This window comes from Diprion similis, chromosome 12, assembly GCF_021155765.1.
Source record: "Diprion similis isolate iyDipSimi1 chromosome 12, iyDipSimi1.1, whole genome shotgun sequence".
In the NCBI taxonomy this organism is placed as follows: domain Eukaryota; kingdom Metazoa; phylum Arthropoda; class Insecta; order Hymenoptera; family Diprionidae; genus Diprion; species Diprion similis.
In genome coordinates, this window is record NC_060116.1 from 11993451 (window position 1) to 12017986 (window position 24536).

At 43.1% G+C, this 24536-nt stretch overlaps 1 protein-coding gene across 1 annotated transcript; it reads left to right on the forward strand.

The window, feature by feature from the left end:
* Positions 1–330: 330 nt before the first annotated feature.
* LOC124412819 (peroxidasin-like) lies at positions 331–22655 on the forward strand. The gene is made up of 6 exons (XM_046892962.1): positions 331–360; positions 5652–6227; positions 17966–18177; positions 19520–19748; positions 20629–20928; positions 22533–22655. Exons 2-6 carry the CDS (start codon positions 6167–6169, stop codon positions 22631–22633), a joined length of 903 nt encoding a protein of 300 aa, XP_046748918.1. The 5' UTR covers positions 331–360; positions 5652–6166; the 3' UTR covers positions 22634–22655.
* Positions 22656–24536: the final 1881 nt, after the last annotated feature.

Sequence of the window (24536 nt, forward strand, 5' to 3'; positions counted from 1 at the left end):
CGAAAAGATCTAAAGAAATGCACGAAAAAATTGAAAAAAAATTATAAGCGACCTTTCAAAATTCAAATTCTGAACTGAAACTTTCGGAAACTTATTGTTTTTTTTATCTATAAAATTATACCATAACGAGAAAAAAAACTGAAAAAAATCGTTTTTTGACGATTTCTGACGTTTTAAAAAATGTGGAGCGACCTCTTAAATTTTTTTTTTTTAACTGTCCTATGCAGTGGGCTCTTAAAACATCAAAAACTAACATTTTGTCACACGAGACTCAAAAAAAAAAAAATAGTTGGTTTTTTTGCGCCACCCTAATGTATATATATATATTATATATATATATATATATATATATATATTTATGTACAATAAATGGCTGTGCGGTTCTACGCGATGGAGTTGCGCATGCTGTCTTACGACTTCATTAATCCTTTCACGCTAGCATAATTCGCTCTTCGCTCCTAAGAAGATGGAAGCTTCCTCCAGAGAATCCGTCTACAACTCTATAGCTTCGGATGCCGTGTAATTTCAACTTGATGATCAGGAGGATAATTTATCGATAAAAATACGTTGAAAGCGCTGTGAAACGGCCGACAAAACTTGGTTGAAATCAGAAGATGCGATATTTTTTTTTCTATTTCCATTGACTGACGTACACGATTTGCTGTGCGAAAGCTGAAATACCTCGGCGCTACAGCTGGCTCAAGATTTTTTAGAGCACCTTAAGCATTCACGAGAAAAGAAACGCCCAGCGTCTGGTCGGGGGTGTGTAAGCTGGGAATACACTCGTGGATATTCTGCAGCTGTATCTTTATGTATTCCATAAACGCGTATACAAGGATTGGCCGGGTTATCCAATAAGAAAAACGACTAATCCCTGTGTATTCGAGGGTGGGAAATTGCAGCCACAACTTCGGTAAAATACAAACTCTATAAATGCGGTATACTCTACAGTATACATATATACATAGACATAATACGTATATAATACAAGGGTGTGATGTTTTACGGCGGAACAAATCGTGGGAAATTGCGGTTTCCGTCTGCCATAGAGGGAAGGGGGGAGGGAGGGGAGGGGGGGGGGGATTGAAAGGCGCTAAAGAATTGGATTTTATTGACGAGTTCCGCGTAGTGGAAATACCTTATACACCACAAATAACATTCGAGGAGAAAACTTGTTACAGGTAAAGTCTTTTACGAACCCTGTTTGTACATACGTACCTTCGTACGGGGATAATAAGTGTAAAGCCGTATCGATTGATTTGGAAAAGCTGAGGGGTTGACGTTTGCCTGCCATTTTCGTAAATGCCCGACGACGTCGAAGAAAGGGAAGGAGGAAGAAAGGGGAACTAAACAAGTGCCGAGAACCTCGACTGGTCTAATACCACGTGAAATCGACTTCGACGCGATCTTTCAAGGGTAGTTTTCTGCCCTTTTTGATTGTTGCCAGAAGGCTGTCATTACCTGCCACTGCCGACGATACACGACACCCATCCTTCGTTCCTTCTCGCGACGAAGGGAAGCATTTAAGGACGAAGCATGGACTTCCACCCTGCAATTATTCCCCGGGCATGACGGCAATCATCCGTCAGCGTTCGCGGCGTTAGCTACGCAATATTTTTCCACAAAACGTGTGTCCAAGTGACTGAATACCCCGGATGGTTGACTTTTACCGGCGTCGATAACCTCCCTAAATTACCCTGTATTTTTAAGCTCATTCATCTTTTAACACGTGCTGACTGAGTTCGGCAAAGTTTGCGAAACGTTGCTTTAATATATTATACGCGTAATGACGATCAGGGTGTACGTGAAATCGATCATGCATGAAGCATCGCGTTCTTCTTATTACCCCCCAGTCATAGAATGCCATACATATATATTCGGCACAAGTTTTCCCTCCGCTCGTCATATATGTTTATCAAGAAATTGATGGACATCTGTCCGACGATAATCGTAGCCATTTACTAAGTCAATGCGATTCCCCCATGACGAATAGCCAACGTTGTTTTACGAATGTAACGGGTATTTTTACGCATGAATGTATACGTACGATCCCCCATTTAAAAATAATAAAGTGGAATCCCGTTGGAATACCTGATCGGGGGTAAAGTATTTGTGTGAAATATGGACGAAAATCAGGGAACGACACACAATATCTACATTGTTGTATGCGTGGCGAGAGAGCCATTGTTTTCGGGAGAAGCGGTTTTAAAAATTGATTGTCGACGGGAGCCACCGCAACGTTATTGTATATCCAGTGCAGATGCACAGATTCATGCATGCATAGAATGCGGTGAACGGAGGCGATGGATAGTTTGACCATCTTTTTTCCCGTGAATACTTCGGCGATATCGTTGCTTTTTTCATTCATTGTTTAATATACCCCAATTTGTTACATTGTTATCGTCTTTCCTAATAATACTCACTCTCTTAACTCGATCGTCGAGCACAAAAATTGGCAATAAAATTTGCGAACGATGGTTTCTGCATATAATAAAAAAATTTCAAGATGAAAAAGAATTAACCAGACGTACTTTTGCGAAAAAAACATTTACACAACAATTCAGGGCTCATTTTTTCTTCTTCACGGGGTATGAAATCTAGTCGCGAATCTTACATAATCTTCAACACTTTGCAACAGGGGGCTGCAGGATGGGTTATATACGGGCGATCACACCCCAACAAACAGTATACAAGCCATTTTGTCATCCCTACCGTCGGCTCGTTGCCCTCGTCTACAGTCGAGCCACTGTAGTGGGTCTCTAGGTGAATATTCAAGGTGTGTGTGTGTGTGTGAGTTTTTTTTTCTTCCTATGCTTGCAGTAAAGCGAGCTTAAAGGAAATACTCCCTTCGCTAAAAATCCTGTACCAACAAGAATCCTTCTTCTCTCCGTATGGCATATTACAAGAGTATATAAAGTAGGTATATTATAGCATATATATGTATATATATATATATATATATATGTATGTATGTATGTGTATATCACAAGTACGGACGGATTGTACAGCTGTGCACACTTATTAAACGTATGCCGAGGAGATTCGTTTTTGAGGGAAACTCAGAGATGTACGGTGTGTGTATATATATTGTACGTAGGTACGTAGGTATATTATTATGGGTTTGCGGGAGTGCAGACGCCCACTTTGAGGGCTGTACAACGAACACGCGCACTCATATTATACCTTCAAGTTTATAAACGGAGGGGTAATACCTGTATGTACCAGGATTATACACGACATGACTCCTCTCATCTCCTCTCTGTCCCATCCTCTCTTCATCTACCTTCGTCTACCTCCCTTCCCTTCCCCTTTGAAGGCTTTCGCGGTATCCTGATTTTCAGTTAGGCTCGAGCACCGAGCCTTTATGCGATAGGGAAGAGAGACCTTAAGCAGGAGCCAAGAGCAGTTATCTAAGATTTAAACTTGAAGCGAAATGAAAATGGAAACCATCCCCGAAGGTATCCGGCTCTCTTTGCTCTTTGCACTCCCGAATATGCAAATGATAGATTCACTTCCGTCTGTCCTCCTCTGATATTCGCGCTTTTATAATTCACTCTACTTTATACCGCCCTCCTTTTCTCTCTCTCTCTCTCGCTCTCGACTCATTCTTCCCTTTTTACTTTTATTGCTTATTCATTTCCTCGGTTGTATTATTGCCATTATTAATATTATTACCCTGGAGTTCCGATTGCTTCGTTTTTTTTTTTTTTACTACGGCTATAAATTCTATGGGTCACATTTTTTTCCTTACTTTTCTCTTTCCTAGTTCCTACTCTCTCCGCCTGTATTTCAATTCTCTCCTTCTTTCTTGTGATTTCTTTTATTTGTGTCAAGTCACTCTGCGTCCGCGAGGTCCCGTCAATTGTTAACCTAACAAGGCACGACGTGTTACAACCACAACAGAGAGAAAATCCCAGTTTTTATTTTTGGTGTTTTTTTCTCACGACTTAACGCGTCAGACGATGAAGGTAACGATGCACGATACTCGCGTGCGTTGTGTACAACTACATATATGGAAACCGTATTACTATTGGTGGGAAGTGAATTGTTGTAAAGGGGAGGAACGAGCGGGTAGAGAACGATGTGAATTGTTACCTTGCCACAGAAGAAATATGTATGTTTCAATTGATACGCTCTAGTGAATTGAAAAAGAAAAATTACAGAGTTCGGTACACAACGACGTTTGTCGAACACAATGCACCTACGATATAGATAGATTATTTGCCAGAAGTGCATTCTAAACCTGCACTTTCATCGAAAATATTACCTGTGTACGTATAAACGTAATGTACACAAAAAATAAACAATCGATAAATTTTTTTTTTTTTTTTTTCTTGCCTAATTTACTTCATAATTCCACAAAATTATCTTGATCTCACACGTGTAATTTTCACGTTGTGAAGCTGTCGAAAAATTCTAACTGTATATGATATTCGTTTAATTATTCTTCTGGCCTGACAGATTTTTTTTTCATCGTAACGAAAACCCTTCAGTGAAATGAGGAGGATTTTTTTTTCGTAACATTATCACGAGGAGAGTAAGGTTAAAAGGCAAAATTTGCACTTCTCCCCTCGACGTTTTTCTGTCCTAAAGTCTAGACTGGTTTAATCGACTGGGTACAAAATGCGTTCAATTAATTACCCAAGAAGGATGAATTCAGGTGAATTCCGATACGTCCGAACGGAGGCTGCGGAAAGAAATCGTAAAAAATCCGCTATCCAAACGCCTGCAACGTGTTAAAATTGATTGCTTCCCGGTGCCCGAGGGTAGGAACACATAGATTTCACCTGCACCCCCCGGTAGAGGGTACAAGGTACATCTATCGACGATTTCGACGGGATTCTGGAGTTTCCACGGTTCGCACCACAGTTTCTAGTATTCGCGGAGCCTTGGCGCCGGGCGTCGCGGCGCTGAAGTCCAAAGCGGGGGAGGCGCACCCCTTCGCGTATATATAGGTGTTCAACGGGGTTGGGAAAACGCGCATGCCCCACGGAGGAAGGCAGACCGCAGTCGGGGAAAATCTGTCGTCGAATTAAGACGTGACGCGTTCCGCTGCATCCTTGCGTCGCGCGGCAAGGATATTATAATATAAAAAACTGCACGCGTTAGCAGCGTTGAGAAATTTAAAAGTGCACGATCGGATAGTATACGGAGTGGAAAAACGGTGGGTTCAAAGAATGAAAGAGCTGACAATCAGCGGGGTTCGTGAATGATCGCGATGACAAGAGAAGCGATAAATGAATCATCGATGAGGAGTAAAACGGTGAAAAAGTGCGTGCGAATCGAATAACCGCTGGGGAAAAAAACATGTCGATGTAATTTTAACCGCAAAGTATTGAATACCGGAAAAGCAAACAACAACGAAGAGGATAACAGAAAATGAAATAGAAATAAAATAACTGGAAGAATTATGAGTGTAAAAAAAAGTGAAATCCTACCGTCACCAAATATTGCTATAAAAAGTTTCACATTCACGGGATATTTTGCCACTGATTTTATTTTATAAACGTGTAATTCCGCCTACGCGTCGTCGATAGTGAAAATATATTATTCCCAGCATGGATCGAATTTATTGCCACCGTAGATCCGGTCGAGTGCTCAGCGTTAATCCTGCAGGATCAGTTCCGTAACAGCTGGATATATATATTTAGCCAATTACCCGGCGGGCCAGGGATCGTCATCACGCCTGGACCAACACTAACGATAAGCTAGTTTGCATACAAAGAGTTTTAGCGAATATAGCCGCCCCCTCCAGCGGGACTAATCAAACTTAAATTAGTCCAATCAAAGTTGAGAGCAAGTGCTTTTACGTCTCACTCTCTGCACCGAGTTAGCAAGATTCCTTCGAGCCGTTCCTCGCGGATTAAAACGGACACCCTGAAGTGCAGGACGGGTGCGGAATGTCTTCGGGATAATTGCAGTGTCCCCAAAAGTGTCGACCAACCCCTTTCGATTCCACCCCCTCCCCGCCCCCGTCCTTCCCGCTAGTGAATCCACCGAGGAATAAACTTGAGTGGATTTTGTGGTCGGAGATGCAGCAGGGATTATAACAAATCGATTGTGATATGTGGCATAGAAAACTGGGTGAATTATATCTATTAAAAAACTGTGGTGTTGAGCGATGGGTAATTCAGAAGTGAAAAAGCACGTGTGAAAAAGCTGCGAAATGGCACTGAGATGGCAAACAAGACTGTCTTTAGCTGCCCTACTCCTTATGTGTACGGAAGGTAATGTTTTTTGCCTCGTTAGAGGAAAAAGTTTATGTACATATATGTATTGTGTACAGCGTACTTGTATTAACATCCGTCTCTTTTCGTCATGCCTTGATGCCGAAGTACGCTTTTCATCAAAAGCTCTACTTGCAGAGCCGCACGAGGCGCCTCTTTTTCTCTCCCTGTGCCATGGCAGCTTTATTAAGCGGCTTATACACTGTTGCACGAGCCCCACACGTAATTGTCTTCTCAGTTCTTTGAAGATTCCGTATTCCCAGCGCGAGATAAAAGCTCGTCTATGCAGGAAAATCTCCATGGGAGATCAGTCTTTGCCGCTCATATATACCTTCGACACGGATTTACGTCCACCTACCATCTATCGGTAGATCGATTTTCCGCCGATTTCTATCGCGCCTTTCATCGCCGTACGTCGAACCAAAATACCGGATAATCGTGCAATAAGTCTGCCTTAATGAATCCGCAAAATGGCCGTAAATAAAGCGCAGAATTGTTTCTTTTCCTGTTCTTTTTTCCTCTCTCCAATCGATCAAACCCATAGAAGGGTAAACGGCTCCATCCTCGGAGGCTGGTCCGGGGATTTTTGTACGAGCACGGGGGTTATAACCGATTTGAATCCGACTTTCCTGAATATTCTGCTCTCGTTTTTCGAGATACAGGTGAACGTTTTATACGCGCGGAGATTGGCAACGTTCGAAAGCCGGGGGCTGGCTGCGCGTTACCGTTGAAGCAGGAGCGGTTTTTTCTTCTTTCTCTGCCTCGACGATTTCGCGATCCTGGATATCGAATAATTCGCGATTCCTTTCCTTTCCACGCAATTCCCTACTTGGCGCAATCATCGCTCTGAAGAATGAGGAAATGAAAGAATGCAAAAACCGCATCGTCATCGTGAATCTTAATCCCGCGGTGAATGGTGAGTATATAACAATCGAAATCTCGGCACACAGAAACTGAGTATAAAATTCAGTGAGGTGGCTGCAATGCAAAGAAACGAGGAATCGCTCGACGACGCTTCAGACAGCAGATGCAGCAGCGATCTGTGAGTTTATTAGCCACGAAGGATATTGCGGAACGAAGCTGGAGAGCTGTGTCAATACGTCCGCGGTGGATCGAGCCATGAATCTGGCAGCGGACCTGCGAGCCGAGCCCTGCAGGGTAATGAAACCTTCCCTGATCAAATCAGCGACTCGCCGAGGGAGAGAGGGAGGGAGGGAGGGAGGGAGGGAGGGAGGGAGGGAGGGAGGGAGGGAGGGAGGTCGTCTCCTTCTCTATCTGTAACTATAGGTGGTACCTTCGACGGTGAATGACCTTATATACACCTTCATCACTTGCACCCGACAGCAAACGAGGATTCCTGCCGGTACTCGGTACGTTCATTTCTCAGGAGACCGACGTGACGGAATGAATACGAATATATATCAACGAGCTGACGCGACTTTGAAATTGTCTGAAATTGTGGAAACCGTAATAAAGTAAGACGCACTCATATTTTGAAATTCAAGTTTCTCTCTAAAGGCGTTGAAAACTTGAAAATAGTGAACTTCTTTCCAACGTTTTGTTACGATAACGTCAAAAACTTCAACGTTCGTGAGATAATTTTCGTCACGACAACCCTCGGGATCTATTCCACTCTTAGCGAAATAACAAGATTCAAGTGGGAGGAATTCTTCGAGTTCCTATGTGTGGTACTTGGAAATAAAGTTTCACCCGCGTCGATGAGCTCGATGAAGTGTGGGCTGCTAAATTCAGCTGGAAAAGTTTTTTGACGACGTATTCGCGTCCCTTCTTTTATGGCTTCATCGAAACGAGGGTTCTCGCGATATCTCTAATTAGGAAGAATCGTTTGCCTGGTACATATATGGATTTAGCAGCATCAAGTACCTCGTCAAAGCTTTAGTAAATCGTTGAAAAATTTGAGAAAATTGAAAACTTTCAACGGGAGCAAAGGGGAAATAATTAAATCTCTGGCTATAGAAGACGTGAAATATACTTGAATACCCTATTACAATAATAATATAACAGAAGAAAGAATTTCGCTTCATCCATTCCTTTTGCAGAAAGATATATTGTATCTATTCAAGCGCGGAAGAAGCCGGTGGTAACGAATCTTTAACGAAGGCGGCTCGATTTTTTCTTCTTTTTCCAGATACCAACCCTTGATGCTCCGTAATGAAATTCCTCATATTCATGGAATATTCAAAGCTATCGAAAAGACAATTCTTTAACTAGTCGTCGAGAGGAAGAATGTTACACAAGTACAAGTTAATTTAGTCCCCTTTTCGCTCGAGCTTTTCGACTGGCGTGTTACGGCAATATAAGACACAATGCTCGACGTAAAAATTCCACAGTAGCTAGATTATAGGTGTAATTCTATATACCTGGGAGAAATATTGCTGTACGCGAAACGCCATTTGGATTGAGGAATATATTAAACAACTGTTTTACTGCGTGGTACACGTTACAGTTGAAAATAATAAATCCAAGTTTAGATTGCAGTTGAAACAGCTACGGACATGTGGGAGGAAAAAAGACTTGAACAATTCTGAAGCACCGAATTTTCCTCGGTTGTAAAATTCACCGCACCTTCATCCTCGATCCGTGCGAAATTGAGGTCGCTTTGAGTTTTTTAAATTCTCCGAAACACACAACAAGTTTGCTGCAAAGCATATTCGCTGTATTGAACCGCGTTCGGAATCGAAAAAATTTAATTTAGCTACATGTCCAACGACAAAAGATCGAGAAATGGAGGGTTGCGATTATGGAAAAACGGGTAAACAAGGTTGTCAAAAAACTGGGCTGACTCTACGGAAAATAAAAAAGTCTCACGGTATAATTTTGAAATTGTCAAAAATTGGGTGAAAGTTTATTTGCGGGGTAGACATAAACCTGGAGCGTCGTTCGAAGGGTTGCCAATGTGGAGGAGGTAGTGAAATTTTTGCTATACCTACGGGTTGGTCTTCGACGCCTGTGATTTGTTTACCCGGTTCGGTCGCTCGCAGTTACAGGTCGACGAGTTTGAGCGTCGGCTTCGCTCCCTGAGGGAAGCCCCGTTTTCTCCCGAGGGAAACCCGACCAAAAACATACGCGTGGTTGGAGCGAATTCCCGAATTGAGGGCCGCCGAATTCACTCCGAGAAGTCGGAGCCGCACGGAAATCGGTGAAAGGGTGTGGGGATGAAAAACATAAAGAAAGAAAAGTCGCCTCGAGTGGAAAGGAGGCGCCCTTTTCTCCATCCCTTTTCCCTTGCATTTCCCGGGCACTTGCCGTATGCAAATTCCTTATAAAAGCTCGAATTCCCACAATATCGAGGCCATTTCGAAACCCGAGCTGCAACCGACTCAATGAACAAAATATATACACACTGCTGCAGATTCCAGCGTCGAGAGAAGGGTGGGGGTATAAAATACAGCAAAGAGAGAGCTCTCAGCTCTTCCAGGATACGCGTAGGTATATATTTCTTCCCTGGATTAACTTTAAACGGATATATATGACGGACGCGTCGCTGTTTTTTTTGCCTCATGACTGCACAGTTATGGTCGCTAAAACTCCCCTGTGAAGACGGAGCTGAGGGGTCTGCGACTCTAGAATTTGAGACGGATTATGGATCGAAGGGATAACTGGGAATACGGTGAGACAATGGGGCGAAACAGCGGCTGACTGTATAACAAAAAGAAACGTACGATGCATCGTCATCCGGTTCCCACAGTTTCGCAACGATCCCCCATTAAAATCAATTCACTATCCTGATTGTGGATGGTGATTCATTTCGCCATCGCTGTGGTTTTCAAACTCCGATATGGCGGATATTTCTGTTTGGTATAACAATTCCAAGCGATGCAGAAAGACTGTTATTACATGCATTGTACGCGTTTCATCAGCGAGAGAGAGAGAGAGAGCCAGGCCAGTGAACGCAGGGATTAAAACAACGATGACGCAACTTTGCAAATCGTCATACACGCGGATAATAATTGAAGAAAAACGTCACAGCATCATCAATTAGATACAGAGTACAACCAGCTGCACGAGTATCCACTAATAATATGCACGACGACATTAATGAAATATAGTAAATCGACAAAAATTGTACCCTTACCATGTAACGACTTCCACACCGTGCCCTGCATTTGCATAGACTCGTAGAAAGTAACCATCGAAGACACAACACAACACAACACACAACACACACTCACACACTCACTTCACTACTCACTGCCAACTCTGATTGAGAAACTGTACTAATCACGTTCGCTAAAATACACGTGTTGGGAAATGAACGCCACTGATCACCACGTTTGAATAACACTTTTGCTTCTCCGAAGTACAGTAATGACAACATGTTCGCGACGCGAAGGTTCAGGGGATACTGTGCGAGGTGTTTACCTCTGGCGATTAAGCTACAGACCTTTGTCAGAGGTCAGCGTAGCTCACGTCACGATAATTCGAGACAAAGACAGTTTCAAGTAGAACGTCATGCGATCAGGTGTTTTCAAAATTTGTACAGAAAGGTTGGAGTGGGGGGTGAATTCGGTTGATTAGACGATGTTGGATTGTGAATGGAATATTCATGGTGAAGAAGCGCGAGGCACCCACTCTTGACTCTCCAATTTTCAAAGTCTACCAGCAGAAGTCTTAGATCTTCGTCTCTGATTTTCCTTCGGGATGATGGAAGGACGGAAAGAGAGAAGAGAGGAGAGAGAGAGAGAGAGAGAGAGAGAGATTCTCGCCCGCCCTAATAAGCTCGGCATATCCCCCAGTCCCTCGCGTTTTCACTAAGGCTTCAGCAGTTTGCTTGCCTGCCTGATGCCTCCTGCCTATCTACCTACTCTGATTCGGCCAATCCAACGCGCTTCATAACTCGACGTGACTTTGAGAAATCTGAAACGCCTGATTAGTCTGCGTAAACACAAACGCGTAAATCAACGGCACCGTGGCTGCTGCTTCTGCCAATGAGATATTTCTCCTCTCTGACTTACTCCGGCGATATACGTCATCTCATGCTCGGTATTATACTTACGTGCTGGTATACCTATGTATATCATATGTATGTGCTACGCGTGGAATACAGGTTCAAGTTTTTAAATTTGGAACGTTACCGAAACTGATCGTGTCCAAATTCAAGACTCAAATTATGAAATGGGCGAAAGAGTGTAGAAATTTTCATTACCGTAACAGCAAACTAGTGTATCTGTATAATATCTGCTCTTTCAAAATTTATTTCGCACCGCGGTAGGTATAATTTCTCTTGAAAATATCGACAAGTGTTGCTGGTTTGCCAAAGTCTTTTATAGAAAATCAATACAAACCCATAGGATCGTGGTATAAAATTATTTTTCAAAGTATTTCCGAGAAGGTATTACATTTCCGAGATACTCGTAAGAAAGCTCTGAACCAACAAAGCAAGCGAGTCAAAGTTTCGAGAAAAAAAAATTTTCGTACAAGCTTGTGGTTTGAATATTAAAGAAATGGCCTCAGGGTCCTTAGATGTTAAGGGGCTTCGTATATGCGCTGTATTGAAACACAAATTCTTCGACGATCGGTATTCGGCTGAAGTTTGAATAGCGTACGGGAAATAATTAATGATTAAGCGATGAGATTTCATTCGGCCCCTCTTGATGGAGGAGATGAAGGAAAAAAATAAATTAAAAAAACACCTTCCGACCGGCGAATTTGCACGAAATGCAAATAAATTTCCACCGCGTGTATATGTAAACGTAATGTACCTGTAGGCACATATGTGCATGCCTATGTACACCGTGTATAATGTCTATTCAGCACTGGACGAGTTACGATTTTATAATCAATTCAACCTACTAACTAATTCAATTAACCTCCGTACTCCGGCGGGAGTTATAGGTGTGGAATTTTACCTCCGCATCCCGTACAGAATTGAAATGTGAAACGTGGAGAATAGGTGCTCGACATAATTCATTCGTTCAGCCGAATATCGAGGATATTTAAAACTTCTGCACTCGGGATTCTCGGAGATGATAAGTCCGCCTCGCTATCGGAATAAAATTGCGAATAAATTATCCTCGTTTTCTTTGATATACAACAGCTCGCGAGACGACGAGAGTCAGACGAAGCAAACATCTTCCACCGGTTGTTCGTTTGCAAAGAGGCGAAAGAAGAAAATGTTTACACGCTTTCCGGAAGATTACGAATTTTCCGAAGCATCATTTTCCCCTCGTTACCCGGTTACACTTAGTGAAATTTCTTCTTTGAAAATACGTACGCGAAATATGCAAAGACGCGAGGAGGGAATTGGAAGTCTGGATGAGCCGGAGCAAAGGCGAAGCGAAGATGGCTTCGACGCTCAGAATCCCGATTTCGCGTTTCGACGGTTGGATCTTTTATGCATAACCCGGTTTGCCGACGATGCGCGCTGGTTATCGAGGAGATAGCGGAAAAACCTCTCGGAGGGATGAGAAGACTGCAGGGCATGCGCTTGGAAGCGTGGAATTCCATCGCGAAAACAACTTGCTTCGCGGTTTACTTAATCTGCACGCTTATCGCAGTAGGAGGGCCTCTATATCGTCCAAACTTTTAATTATACCCGAGGAATAGAAGTTTTTTCGTTTTTTTTTTTATCTTCATCGTCTTTTTATACACTCTTGCAACGTTGATCGACGCGAATAGTAAGAAAAAACTCCTCAGGGTGCAGTGAAAAATTTAATACCGACGATAAATTTGACCCGCGTTATTAACGTTTGTATGTGTAACATATTACGTACATGATATTATGAGGAGTTGAGAATGTCAGGAGTGTAAGTCAGTTGGGACCTTGGTGATTTATTCTGGTTTCATTTTAAACTTAATACTTTAGCAACGGTAGTTTTGAACTATTGTTAAAACATAGAATAAAACGAAATGATATATTTTTTTCTGACACCAGAATTGCTGCTAATCTTAAAATAGAAATGCCTTTCTAGTGAAAAATCAGGTCAAACTGACTTAAACCACTTGCTTTCTCAACCTCTGACATAATATTGCAAGGAGAAACAACAAACCAGCTACCAGTCGCGTGTTAACAACGTTCACCTATATTGAAGCATATTTTTATACACCGCAATAACTCCCGACGATAAACTGTCATTAAAATTTTTCGCGCCGGTGATCAAAGGAAAATTATATATTTGTCTGAGGGAAGTACAAATATAGCCGCGGATACTCCAACCACATTTTCCAATTCCGCACCCAATACCACAAATTCATCAGCTGCGAGAGAAAATTTGAACGAGAAATTTTTTTCCAAAACGAATTCACCAATTTCGAGAAACTGTTTTTATCAATGAAGATACAATATGGAATATAGCAAAATTATTATGAACAATCGTGATAAATTGTTCTTCCGAGAGTGCAGCGTTATAATCTTTATGAAGCATTTCAATTAGCTCTACGAGATTGCAGATTATAAGCGCCGTCATAACTGTTATGAATTAATGGCGTTTTGTTGTAGATATCTACATGCAGTACAATTACTTCGGGTGAATAAATTCGCCATGTTTGTAATATAATGTACGTCCTCGTCTAAATTGGACAAATACATGGCATCTGGATTTGATGAAACAAATCAAGACGATTCGATTAATCTGGTGAACTTGTCGTGCTGTGACCAAAAAATTTGAACCTAAAAACGTACCTGCACTGAGTATTGATCGCAGCATTTTTTCCCCGCGTATAAAGCATGAGGGTTAGAAATTTGAATATTCCATCTCATGCCAGAATTCAAAAAGGCTGGTAAAAGTGAATAGGAGTAAGCATTGGCCTCAAAAGAATACCGTATAAGTGAAGAACAAATCTGCTGTCCGTGACCTGAGACGCCGAAAAATATGAAGATATTGGCAATCTTCATTTTGGTGAATTCGAAGAGAAGAAAAACTCCGGAAGCATAAGGCAATTGACCGAAATCCGTCCTAGCAGCGTCTGTTCAGGCTTTAGATTCGGAATGTTTGAGGAATTTCGGAGGGTTGAGTCTGCTGATTAAAATCGCTGGCTTACGGTTCGTCATAGGTTTTTGATGAAAGCGGCTTACGCTGCCGGTAATTAATGTAGATCCAATTAATTTTCCACCGCTGAGGGTACACAGGACCGACCCGAATGTCTTTACAGGTTAAATTAATCCAGCCGAACTGCGTTTCAGCACACTCCACGTTACATGATCCTCACTTACGCACATCTGGCAAGGAAACGGGTTAGTTTTGGCCCTTCAAAGTCGACTATTTGCCCGAAGAAAGTGGTTCAAACATTAATTGAGGCGTGGTTAAACGGCGCGCCTCGCGTGCCTTGCAACTGAGCCGGGAAAAGGACGAGAACAGAACCGTTCCTCCTGCTGCAGGGACCCTAAACACGTCCCGAACTTTCCCCTCCTTCGATCCCGAGGGATATAACCAGCTCGCGAATCGCCGCCGACTTTCACCCATTATCTTGAGCGTCCTTCGATTCTTTTCTTTTCTCACCCCGCGTCAATCACTCTTTCCTCCTCCTTCTTCTTCTTCTTCTTTTTCTTTTTCTTCTTCTTCTTCTTCCTCGTCTCTCTGTAGGTATGGCAAAGTTTTATCGGCGAAGAAGCGAGTCCGATAGCTTCACCGAGCGACGCGATACAATCTTTAACGGTGCAGAATCTGGCCAAGGCGATGCTCGGACAAAAACCCTCTTTCCGCGTCGCGTCGCGTCGCGTCGCCTTGGCCGCGCTACCAATTACCAAAAGATACCAGCTACTACTGCGGTGAACGTGGTTTCACAAATAACCCGTGCATACCTACCCTATCTTGACCGTAGACAAGGGGAAAATCAAGCTCTTTGTGGCAGCGAGCGTATCAGAATTCCTTGAGAGTTCTTCCACGCCTTCAGTAATAATGGACCGGAATTTCCGCGCTCCAAAAGTAACAACAACAAAAAATCTGTGATTTAGAATATCGCGTAAGCCACAAATCTCGTTGATGCAGACAAGAAACGTAAAAGTATCATATCGCATGAACTCGTGAACGAGCGTTAATTATAGATTTCTACACAAGTAATTTTACCCTCAATATAAACATGCGCGGATATAATCATTATAGTTTTTTGCAATAGCCGCTTGCATTCATAGAAGGTATTTCATCCCTCTGTGTCATTATCGGTGTAGAGTAAAGTACAGATAATATATCGATAGGAAATATTGCGAGCGAATGAACATCGGCCCGTTTTGCTTGGAATTTCAATATCGAGATATAAAAAAGTCTTGGCGGATGCGTCGGAATAACGTTACCGAGACGGCCCAGATTTCAGATGTAATGGTTACCAGAGATATAGGATGGCTGGTACGGATTTATTTGCCCGCACGCGTCTGCTACGCGTACGTAACTTGTCAAGGACGCTCCATTTTTATCGTAAAGATTTATTCCCAATATTTTCTTCCAGCTTTTTCTCACAATTTAGCTCTAGTTTAACGACTCTGAATTCGGCGAAAAAGTGAAAGATTCGTGTTACAGAGATATACTTTTCAAACTATAGGTACCTACCAACAAACTGGCTGCCTAAACTTTTATTCCAATAGTCTACAATTAATTTTCCTTGATTATTGTTTCATGGAAGAGAACAAAACAAGTTAAACCTTCCTTCCTTTTTCTCCCCTGCGATTCAGCAGAATGTGTGAAACAAAACATTTTTCGAATAACAACACGTAGACGGAGATGAGAGATTGCTTAAAGCATTGTAAAGAATTTCCTTATCTTGCCTTTCGTAAATTGAGATCAATTATCGAGCCGAGGTCGAGTGCAGCCTCGAGTACACTCGGAGCATCTCGATATGATCATCGAGAAGAAACTCTCCACCCTCCAACAATCGGCGTTGGAACGTATATCAATTCCAATACCGGGTTGGTCTCTGGGTCGGGTTCTCGCGGCAAACAATCAACGCGTAGTTAAGAGAACGTTTTCGAGGTATATCAAGGCTCGTCAAGGGCTCGCGAGTATCTGCAAACCTCCCCCCTCCCCTCCTCCCTCCAGCATTTCCCGCTCCAACGCTCTTTGAGAAACGCTTAGCGACGAGCGACGCGACGGGACGGGGCAAAGACAAGACGATGAAAAAAACATCGGTAGAGAAGTATAGGATCGAAAAAACGAAGAAGAGAAAGAGGAAGAGGAAGAAGAAAAGTAAGAAGTGAGACACAAAAGGTTGAGGTGTCGATTTCAAATCGTTACTTCTCGCTCGAGTGAAAAGTCAACAGCTCTCATCCGCCACCCTTATTCTCACCCTTCTTAGGGCCGAGACGTACGGACGTCGGATGCCTGCAGCCCACTTTCCAGCTGACAGTACTCGGACGTGGGTTCGCAGGGTCGTAACCTTCAGCATCCTGATAATAACCGTTCATACTCGGGGAGGAGCAGAGCTGACATATCAACGGCGTTATCTATATTTCATCCGTATTTTGGGTCCGGCAGCTATTTGGATCGTATAACGCAGGCGGTGCTCCGTGATGAGGATGCGAATCGAGCCGCGATCAATAACCGTCAAATCTAAATCGGGGTGTGTATTTGCGGGAACGACGTCAAGGTGCAAACGCGAGCGTCGCCTCATCATCGGGAGGAACGACGGCCGGCGGCTTTCCTTGGACTTCGTCCGAGTCTCTAGGGTTCGAGGCGGCGGATCGATTCTTCTGAAATTCGTCATCTTTATGCGATTCGACTTTGAGCTCCGGTCGTTCGGGGTGGAAACTATCCACAGGTTCACAGGTCACCGGTAACTCGCGTAATTACTTGACCCCACCCATCGCAACTTTGAGGATACCTATAACGGATCGGCGTATTAGGGGAGAGAGGCGATCCCAAAGCCATTTCCTTCGGCGAAGTAGCGAAGTGGGTGTACGTGTGTAGAGATCTCGCTGAAGTAGGTATCAGGTATTAAATCGACAGCGTCGGGCACTCGCCGGGGTGTTTGGCCAACGGTAATCGATGATTTTCGCATTCGAGACGTTTCTTCGATTTACGAAGAAGAGAGGAGAAAAAAAGTAAACTGCCAGAAAAGGTACTCGAGACATCGATGTCGTCACATTCCACCACAGATGACACTCAATATTACGGGTTTATAAGATAGCTGTGCGAGGTATTTATGCAAGCAGCTCTCGATTCCTAAAGCCGAATTTGCGCGGTGGTGATTTTCCAGATAAAAGCAACCGCAGGGTATAAAATCTCGGTGGTAAAAATGGTCGTAGACAAAACAAACCGGCATTTATACACCGAAAGCAATTAATTTGAGGAGGGAGCTATAAACCGCAAAATTATTACGCGGAATAGGATGATATTCAAACGAAATAAAACAGCGATCCTGCATCCCCCCTCCCCTTAACGCTCGTATTTCTTTTTTCGCAACGTTCTACAGATATACTTTATAGGGGGGGGGGAGGGAGGGGGGCTCACGGTTCGTTTATCTTTTTATCTACTCCATTCTCTTTCCCTGTTATACATAATACGTATAATGTCATATATAATATCATAGATTTCATCTGAAAATTCTCAGCGTCAGATTCAGGGGTGAATTTTTATTTATGGCATTAGCGGCGATGCTGATGTCAGACCCGAGTTGTGTTAAAAAACTTGGATATATTCGAGAAACGTGTGTAACGTACCTACCGATCCGCAAAAGCTCTCCTCCACGACAACGGGCGCGTACATCATGGCTTTTGACGAGCTTGTAGCAATAAAGCGACGAAATGCATCTGCGAGGGGCGTGCAGCTGACGTTATTCTCGATTTTCAGATACTCTGAGCATGGGAGAACGTGGCACAGACACCTCGGAGCGACATCCGAACCAGGCGAGGCCTCGACAACAGCTTTTGAACCCCGTCGGTGGTGGTGCGAAGCCGAAGCCCGAGCCCACCTTCGACCCCAGCCAGCCAACCAACGTGACGGCGCTGATTGGCAAGACGGCCTACCTGACGTGCAGAGTCAGGAATCTGGATGACAAGACCGTAAGAAAGTTGGAATATTCAAGGAGGAATTAAGGAGTCTTGGGACGCTTGAAGGCCTTCCTGATTGGCATCGCTTTGTGATAATTATCGGGAAAATTTAATGGGAGAGTTGATAATTAATGCTGTGGGAATTCGTGCGAGGCGACCGAGTTATGATATCAGTATTTGCACCGGATATACTCGGCCATAGTCGTGCCGGAGGTTTTGCTTGCTCACCCGAATTGTTGATTCGAACAATTTCAACCCCGCATATACATCCCGGCGTGTTCAATCCAATTACAGGAGCGACCGTCAGGCGGGAAGATTAGCACCGCGGTCAATAATAATTACATAATCAATCGAGGCTCGCCTCTGGATTCATGTTTAATCAGCGAAATCAATGTCTGCTGGCGAATTACCTGCCTGGCACGAACACCGAAGTGCGCGAGGCTCGCTTGAGTTCGAGCTGAGAGTAATTCGGGATATCAAATAGGTTCTCCAGACTCCCGAATCTCTGATGTTTCGCGATCTTGGAGGGTCTACGGACATCTGAAAAAAACATCAAAAGCCTGCCGGCTGCCTACATTTCGCAAATGTTGCGAACATCGTTAAGGGAATCATAACGAAGCTTGTATTTCATGTTCCGTAGCAATGGGAAGGATTTTTCGGTGCAGCTAATTTTTTTATCCTTTAACTTTTCGCTTGGCGTTAGATGCATAAATAATAAACTTATTTTATTGACGAAGAACAAGAATTTAGTAAAGATAGCTGAAAACTTTGATAACTTGTTTAAGCCGTCTTCTGCATGCTCTAAATGGGTTTCGATTTGATACTGGCTTTGAATGAGTTTCGCACATTTTTGTCCAGACGCCCAGAATTATTCATTAAAAGAGATTTATTCCTTCAAAGTGAAACTGCATATTTGAGTTCGTTTTAATTTCTGAGCTTTGAAGTTTGAGGGCGCAAGTTCGTACGGAGATTTCCGTTTCTTTTTTTCCATCCCTTATTATTTAAGTATACAGAATATACAACGTACCTACGTAACATCACTTGACAAGCCACGTTGTTGGTTATATTTTATTCAAAAGCTTGGCAGTAAAGAAGGCTTTTGCTGCAAAGGATTTGAGATGCCCAATTTTCCGAGGTGTCTCTGGAAATGTCCATCCGCGGCTTGCAAATCCAAATAAAAGACTCACGTACACACTTTGGCACTCACTTTTTCTCTCCCTCTCTCCCTACATTGTCTAATACTGTTATAGACACAGAAAATGAAAAGAAAATGAAATAAATAGAGCAAAAATCACGACGTGACCGGAATCACCGGTTTTATTTCTTCATTTTTTTTTCTCTTCTCCACGCAAAGGTATCCTGGGTCAGACATCGAGACATCCACATCCTGACTGCCGGAGTTTACACCTACACGAGTGATCAGCGGTTTCAAGCTTTACCCGTTCAAAATTCCGGGCAAAACAGCGAGTGGTCTGAGTGGACGTTGTGCATAAAATGGGCGCAGGAACGAGACGAAGGAATCTACGAATGCCAGATATCAACGGTTCCCTTAAAGTCTCATCACTTTTACCTGAACGTTGTCGGTGAGTGAAATTCTGGTTACCTACAGCCGTAAGTGCCGAGTTTCGGAAAAACGCAGTATTATAATAAATTCATGAATCATGCGTGCGGGAAAAGAAAAACCGTGACAACGAAAACTTTATATCGTCAACGAAATATCCTTAGTGGCAAAACGGAGTCGAGAGCACAGCTATTTACGATCCTTATTTCAAGGGGATGATCTTCGAAGTGGAGGATCGGTTCGGGACGCGTGTACACTGTCGGGTGAAATGTATATATTGTTATATCGAACAAGTGGCGCGGAACGAGGGTAACGGGATGACCCCTCATTGACTTGATTCCTTGACGGGTATTGCGTGGAAGGTGGCAAAAGGTGCGGAGGATGGGCCAAGTTTCAATGTCCCGAAATTCGGGGTTTCTCCGCCCAGGTCGTGGGGTTTGATCGGAATCCAGGCAACGTCCTCTCCCAGGGGGCAACGCTGATTAATCCGCTGGCCTAAGCTAACGACGCCCACGACGACGACGACGACGACGACGACGACGACTACGACGCATATCCGCGAACTGTTAGACAAACAAACGAGAAACCATGTCCTACCGTAAACAGGACAGGATCGATTAACCGAGAGACAATTTTCCGAGTAAAATTCACGTCCCTCTCTATAGACGTCGGATTATCTCGATAACTCCATCGAAATTCATCCTGCCATTACGAAATCACTCTTATAAATCTCGCGTGTTTGTTATATTTTAGACGTCGGTCATTGTTGTTTTATAAATTAGATTGTAAAAGGAATTTTCAAGACTTTAATTAATGCAAGTTAAAAACTCATCCTCGACGTCCGAAGTTTTATGTACCTTCCGTTTCTTGTGAATCTTTTTCGCAAATTTCTGCCTTCGCAGTGCCAACGGCGACGATCCTCGGTGGTCCGGAGCTCTACGTGGGCGCGGGAAGCACGATAAACCTGACATGCGCCATTCACTTCAGTTCCGAACCACCGACGTACATATTTTGGTACTACAATCAGAGAACAGTGAGCTACGACAGTCCGAGAGGCGGCGTGTCTGTGATCACAGAGAAAGGAAATGACGTCACTAATTCTTGGCTACTCATCCAAGCTGCTCAGCCCTCGGATTCGGGGGAATACGGATGTAAGCCAAGCAACGCGGAAATGGCTTCCGTCAGAGTTCACGTCCTGAATGGTGAGTGAGTTTGATTTTTTCCTTTTTCCTCATCTTTTTCTCCTCTCTTTCTGCCAACAGTCGTACGATTGCAGCGTAACCGTGATGAAACGGAGCCCAAAATTACAGCGGCTTTTACGTCTTGATCAGCCTTCGCCCGATTTCGCACGTTCAATTAGTTTCGCGATTTCTCTCGCGTTCCTAAATTCAAAATTCAAATTTTCCCCCGCCGAGAGCGAAGGCAGAAATCCTCGGATTTAATTTCCTGACGTTTTGAGAAGCGAATCTTCTCGATTTACTCAAACCTCAAAGCGACTCATTAATCGCCTCTTCGCTCTTGGCTTCTCTTGACAAACATTTCTAAAGACACGAGCCGGAAATACGCGGGACAAGGGTGCGAAGGACCTCCTGCACATCGAATGTCGCAAAATACGTCCGACTTTACGATCGGAGCGTGAGAGAGCGGGAATTACACGCGTTCTGCGAATAAATCGATCAAGACAAATTGCCCTTTTCTGCCAATCGAGCGAAATCTCATGTATAGTACAAGCCGGACAAAATCTTGGCTAATGAAATTTGCCCGACGGTCTCTTTATGTGCGTACATAGAGCGGAGTGGCAAAGAAGCAGTTAATGTCCAAAAAGCCAATTTATACTCTTAATGCCTCGGGAAATTGGGTGATTTCGTTTTTCATTTTCTCTCCCCCTTTTCTCGCCGCATTAAAGCTTCGCCCAAAATGTAATCCGAGTCCTTTCAAGTTCGATAACGGATTAAAAATTGACGTTCAATCGGGCCGATTGGACGAATTAATATCTCCAGCGTACGTCTAATCCGTGACACAGCCGTAATGCCCTCCCTTTCACTTATTGCCAATTCATTCTCCGTATATTTTTTATCATATATCTACATACAACTATAACTACCCGTAGGGAAAAGTTTATCACGATATTCCCTCGAAATCAATATCGATGTCCGTTATCTCTGCACAGTCTGCTGTTATATTGTATATATATATATATGCGCATGGGAAAGTATCCGCGGCTCTCTTTCCATCGGAAAACTTATGGTAATACACTTGGCCAACTTTTTCCATTATTATACCTACTTTCGTTTTCCGTCGATCACCCGCGGTGTATAAAACGATTTTAATACCAGATTCTCAAGGTTACCTCTACAAGTATACGTTTAAACTCACAGGCGTGGCTCGGAGATATTTTAATTGAACCAATTTGTTATACTCAAAAATCGATCTATTCGTAATGATCCCCGGGCGTAGGTACTTGACGGGCTCTGCCAGGATTATAAACCGCGTATCCGCCGCGGTCATTCGCTTTATCTTATTTTTTTCTTCTCCTCTCCATTTAAAATTCCCTTAGAGTGGAGTTCCTGTTTTTCAATATGTAAGTTTTCCCCGAAGTTTAATTGGTTTTACCGCCTGGTTTGAATATTGGAAATTTTCGAATGTCCCGTTGAGTCCCCAAAACTTATTCGAAGCGAAGTTTATACTTAGAATGAAGCTGTTCTGTTCCGAAAACCGATCGACACGGACCCGTCCGACTGTGCGACGAAACTCGCAATACAATCAAAACTTTAAACGTTTCTCCATCGACGATTATGTGTTTCAGGAGAACGGCCAGAGGCTATGCAGACTGGGACAGCTGGGCCTATTCTGTCATCGAGTTGTCTTTTGGTGTCTCTAATTATTTTGTACATATCCTCGATGTAAATGTAAGCAATTTATTGAGAAATGTGGGAAAAAGAAAAAATTAAAAGAAAACCAAACAAACAAAGAAGAAGAAAAAGAAGAAGAAGAAGAAACAGATAAAACCTATTAATTGATAGCTTGTAATCCAACGTCGAACTCTGCCGCTGAATCCGAACGTTAATACCAGACGGTTGAGTATGACGCGTAGGTATCCTGAATCCAGGAATTACACGGCCAACAAAAAGGGAACGAGGGCATGTCGACCCTTCCGCTTGTTTACCCCCGGCGATATAACGATTAAAAAAAGCTGAACAAAGTAGGGGGTAATTGAAAAGGGAAAAAAACTCGGCATCAGACTATTGAAAATCTGTGCAGAGAGCATATCGGGATCCCCGGAAATTATTCCGCGACAAAGGCTCTGCCGCGCTGATTGCCTGTTTCGAAAACGCAATTCTCTCTGGTAATAGCGTTGGGTATGCGGCACGTACCTATATTGTAAATAGTCTTGTAACATATGCATACATAATATGATATTTCACGAAACACTGGTATTTGTTGTTGTGTACAGCCAGGTTCGAAAATCTGAAACAATGTATGACACGAGTGGAGGAAAAAGAGAAAAAAGAGAGCGAGAGAGAGAAAATTAAAAGAAACTAAAGTAGCGGTCTTACAAATTTTTTGTACAAAGAAAAGAAATAGAAAGGAAAAAATTTAGGACAATTATAGATATACGTATCTATATTCTACATGCAGAGTTACGATAAGATTCAGATTTTCGACAAGGTCTGTACGTAGAAACAAGTCGATTTAATCGTATGAATTGTATCACACAAGGGCTGTTGATAATTAATTCTTTGTTGTACAATTGACATAAAAAAAAAGTGAAGATGAGATGAAATAAGATTAAGAAGAAAAAAAAAATGAAAATATAAATTATAAGGTAAATCGACGATATAAATCTCATCCAAGCGAAAACAGAATTTACCTATAATATTATATATATATATATATATACATATATATATATCTGCCTACACTGCAGTCACACGTGAAGGTAGTTGGGTATTGTAAATATAACATTATGATGTTTACTAAATAAAATGAAAAGTATACATACATATATACATAAGTGGGGGAAAAAAACTACCCTTATTCTCACATTTTGGCAATAAAAACGAACGGGATGCTACGTGGATCCCGTTGAATCCCCATATATATTCTTTCGTCGCACGTATTCTTTCATCGGCCCGAGAGCGTTGAACGATAAGGGCGGGATAATTTATCCCGGTATTCCGGGAACGAGGTGAAATCTTTTCGTGAAATTTCGAGTGGGATAAAACGTCGGTTGGAAAAGCGAAGTGGCGGGGTTAAGCCAACTCGAACTGGGGAAAGTCGTTTCCTGTCCAAACGTCCTAATCGATATAGAAACTACGTCTAAACCAGCACCAGAAGCTGAAGACGTCTTCCTCGCTCTCTCTCCCTCTCTCTCCCTCTCTCGAAGGCGCCGCAGCTGGATAGAGAACAGCGATTAAATTTGAAACACGCAGATCTAAACCCTGAGAGCTTATCCGTGTCCTCTGCGGTCCGAGAGACAGAGAGCAATTTAAAGGCTGGCTGGCTGGCTGCGGAACTTTCCAGGGTTGAAAATGAAACTTGGGCCGCAGGTCCGGTCGGTAACAACTTTCCGATTACCGTCTAGACGCCCGCGCCGGTCCCCCGACTCTCTCTCTCTCTCACTCTCTCTCTCTCTCTCTCAAGAACCGATCGCTCGAGGCCGCAAATTATTTTAGCCCATCGCCCCTTTTAACGCCCAGAGAAACCGCTTTCCGCGTGGTTAATCCACGTCATGTACAGCTGGTGGGATACTCTTTATAATTTTACACCGGATATTCAGCGGGCCTGAAGGTGCAGCGTCCTTCGTCTG

Bases quoted from the DNA above. Each gene is read 5' to 3' on its own strand.
- LOC124412819 (XM_046892962.1), top strand. From the start codon at position 6,167: ATGGCACTGAGATGGCAAACAAGACTGTCTTTAGCTGCCCTACTCCTT. The intron at 18,178-19,519 runs GTAAGAAAGTTG...CTCCACGCAAAG, and splicing joins GGAATCTGGATGACAAGACC to GTATCCTGGGTCAGACATCG. The intron at 20,929-22,532 runs GTGAGTGAGTTT...TATGTGTTTCAG, and splicing joins CAGAGTTCACGTCCTGAATG to GAGAACGGCCAGAGGCTATG.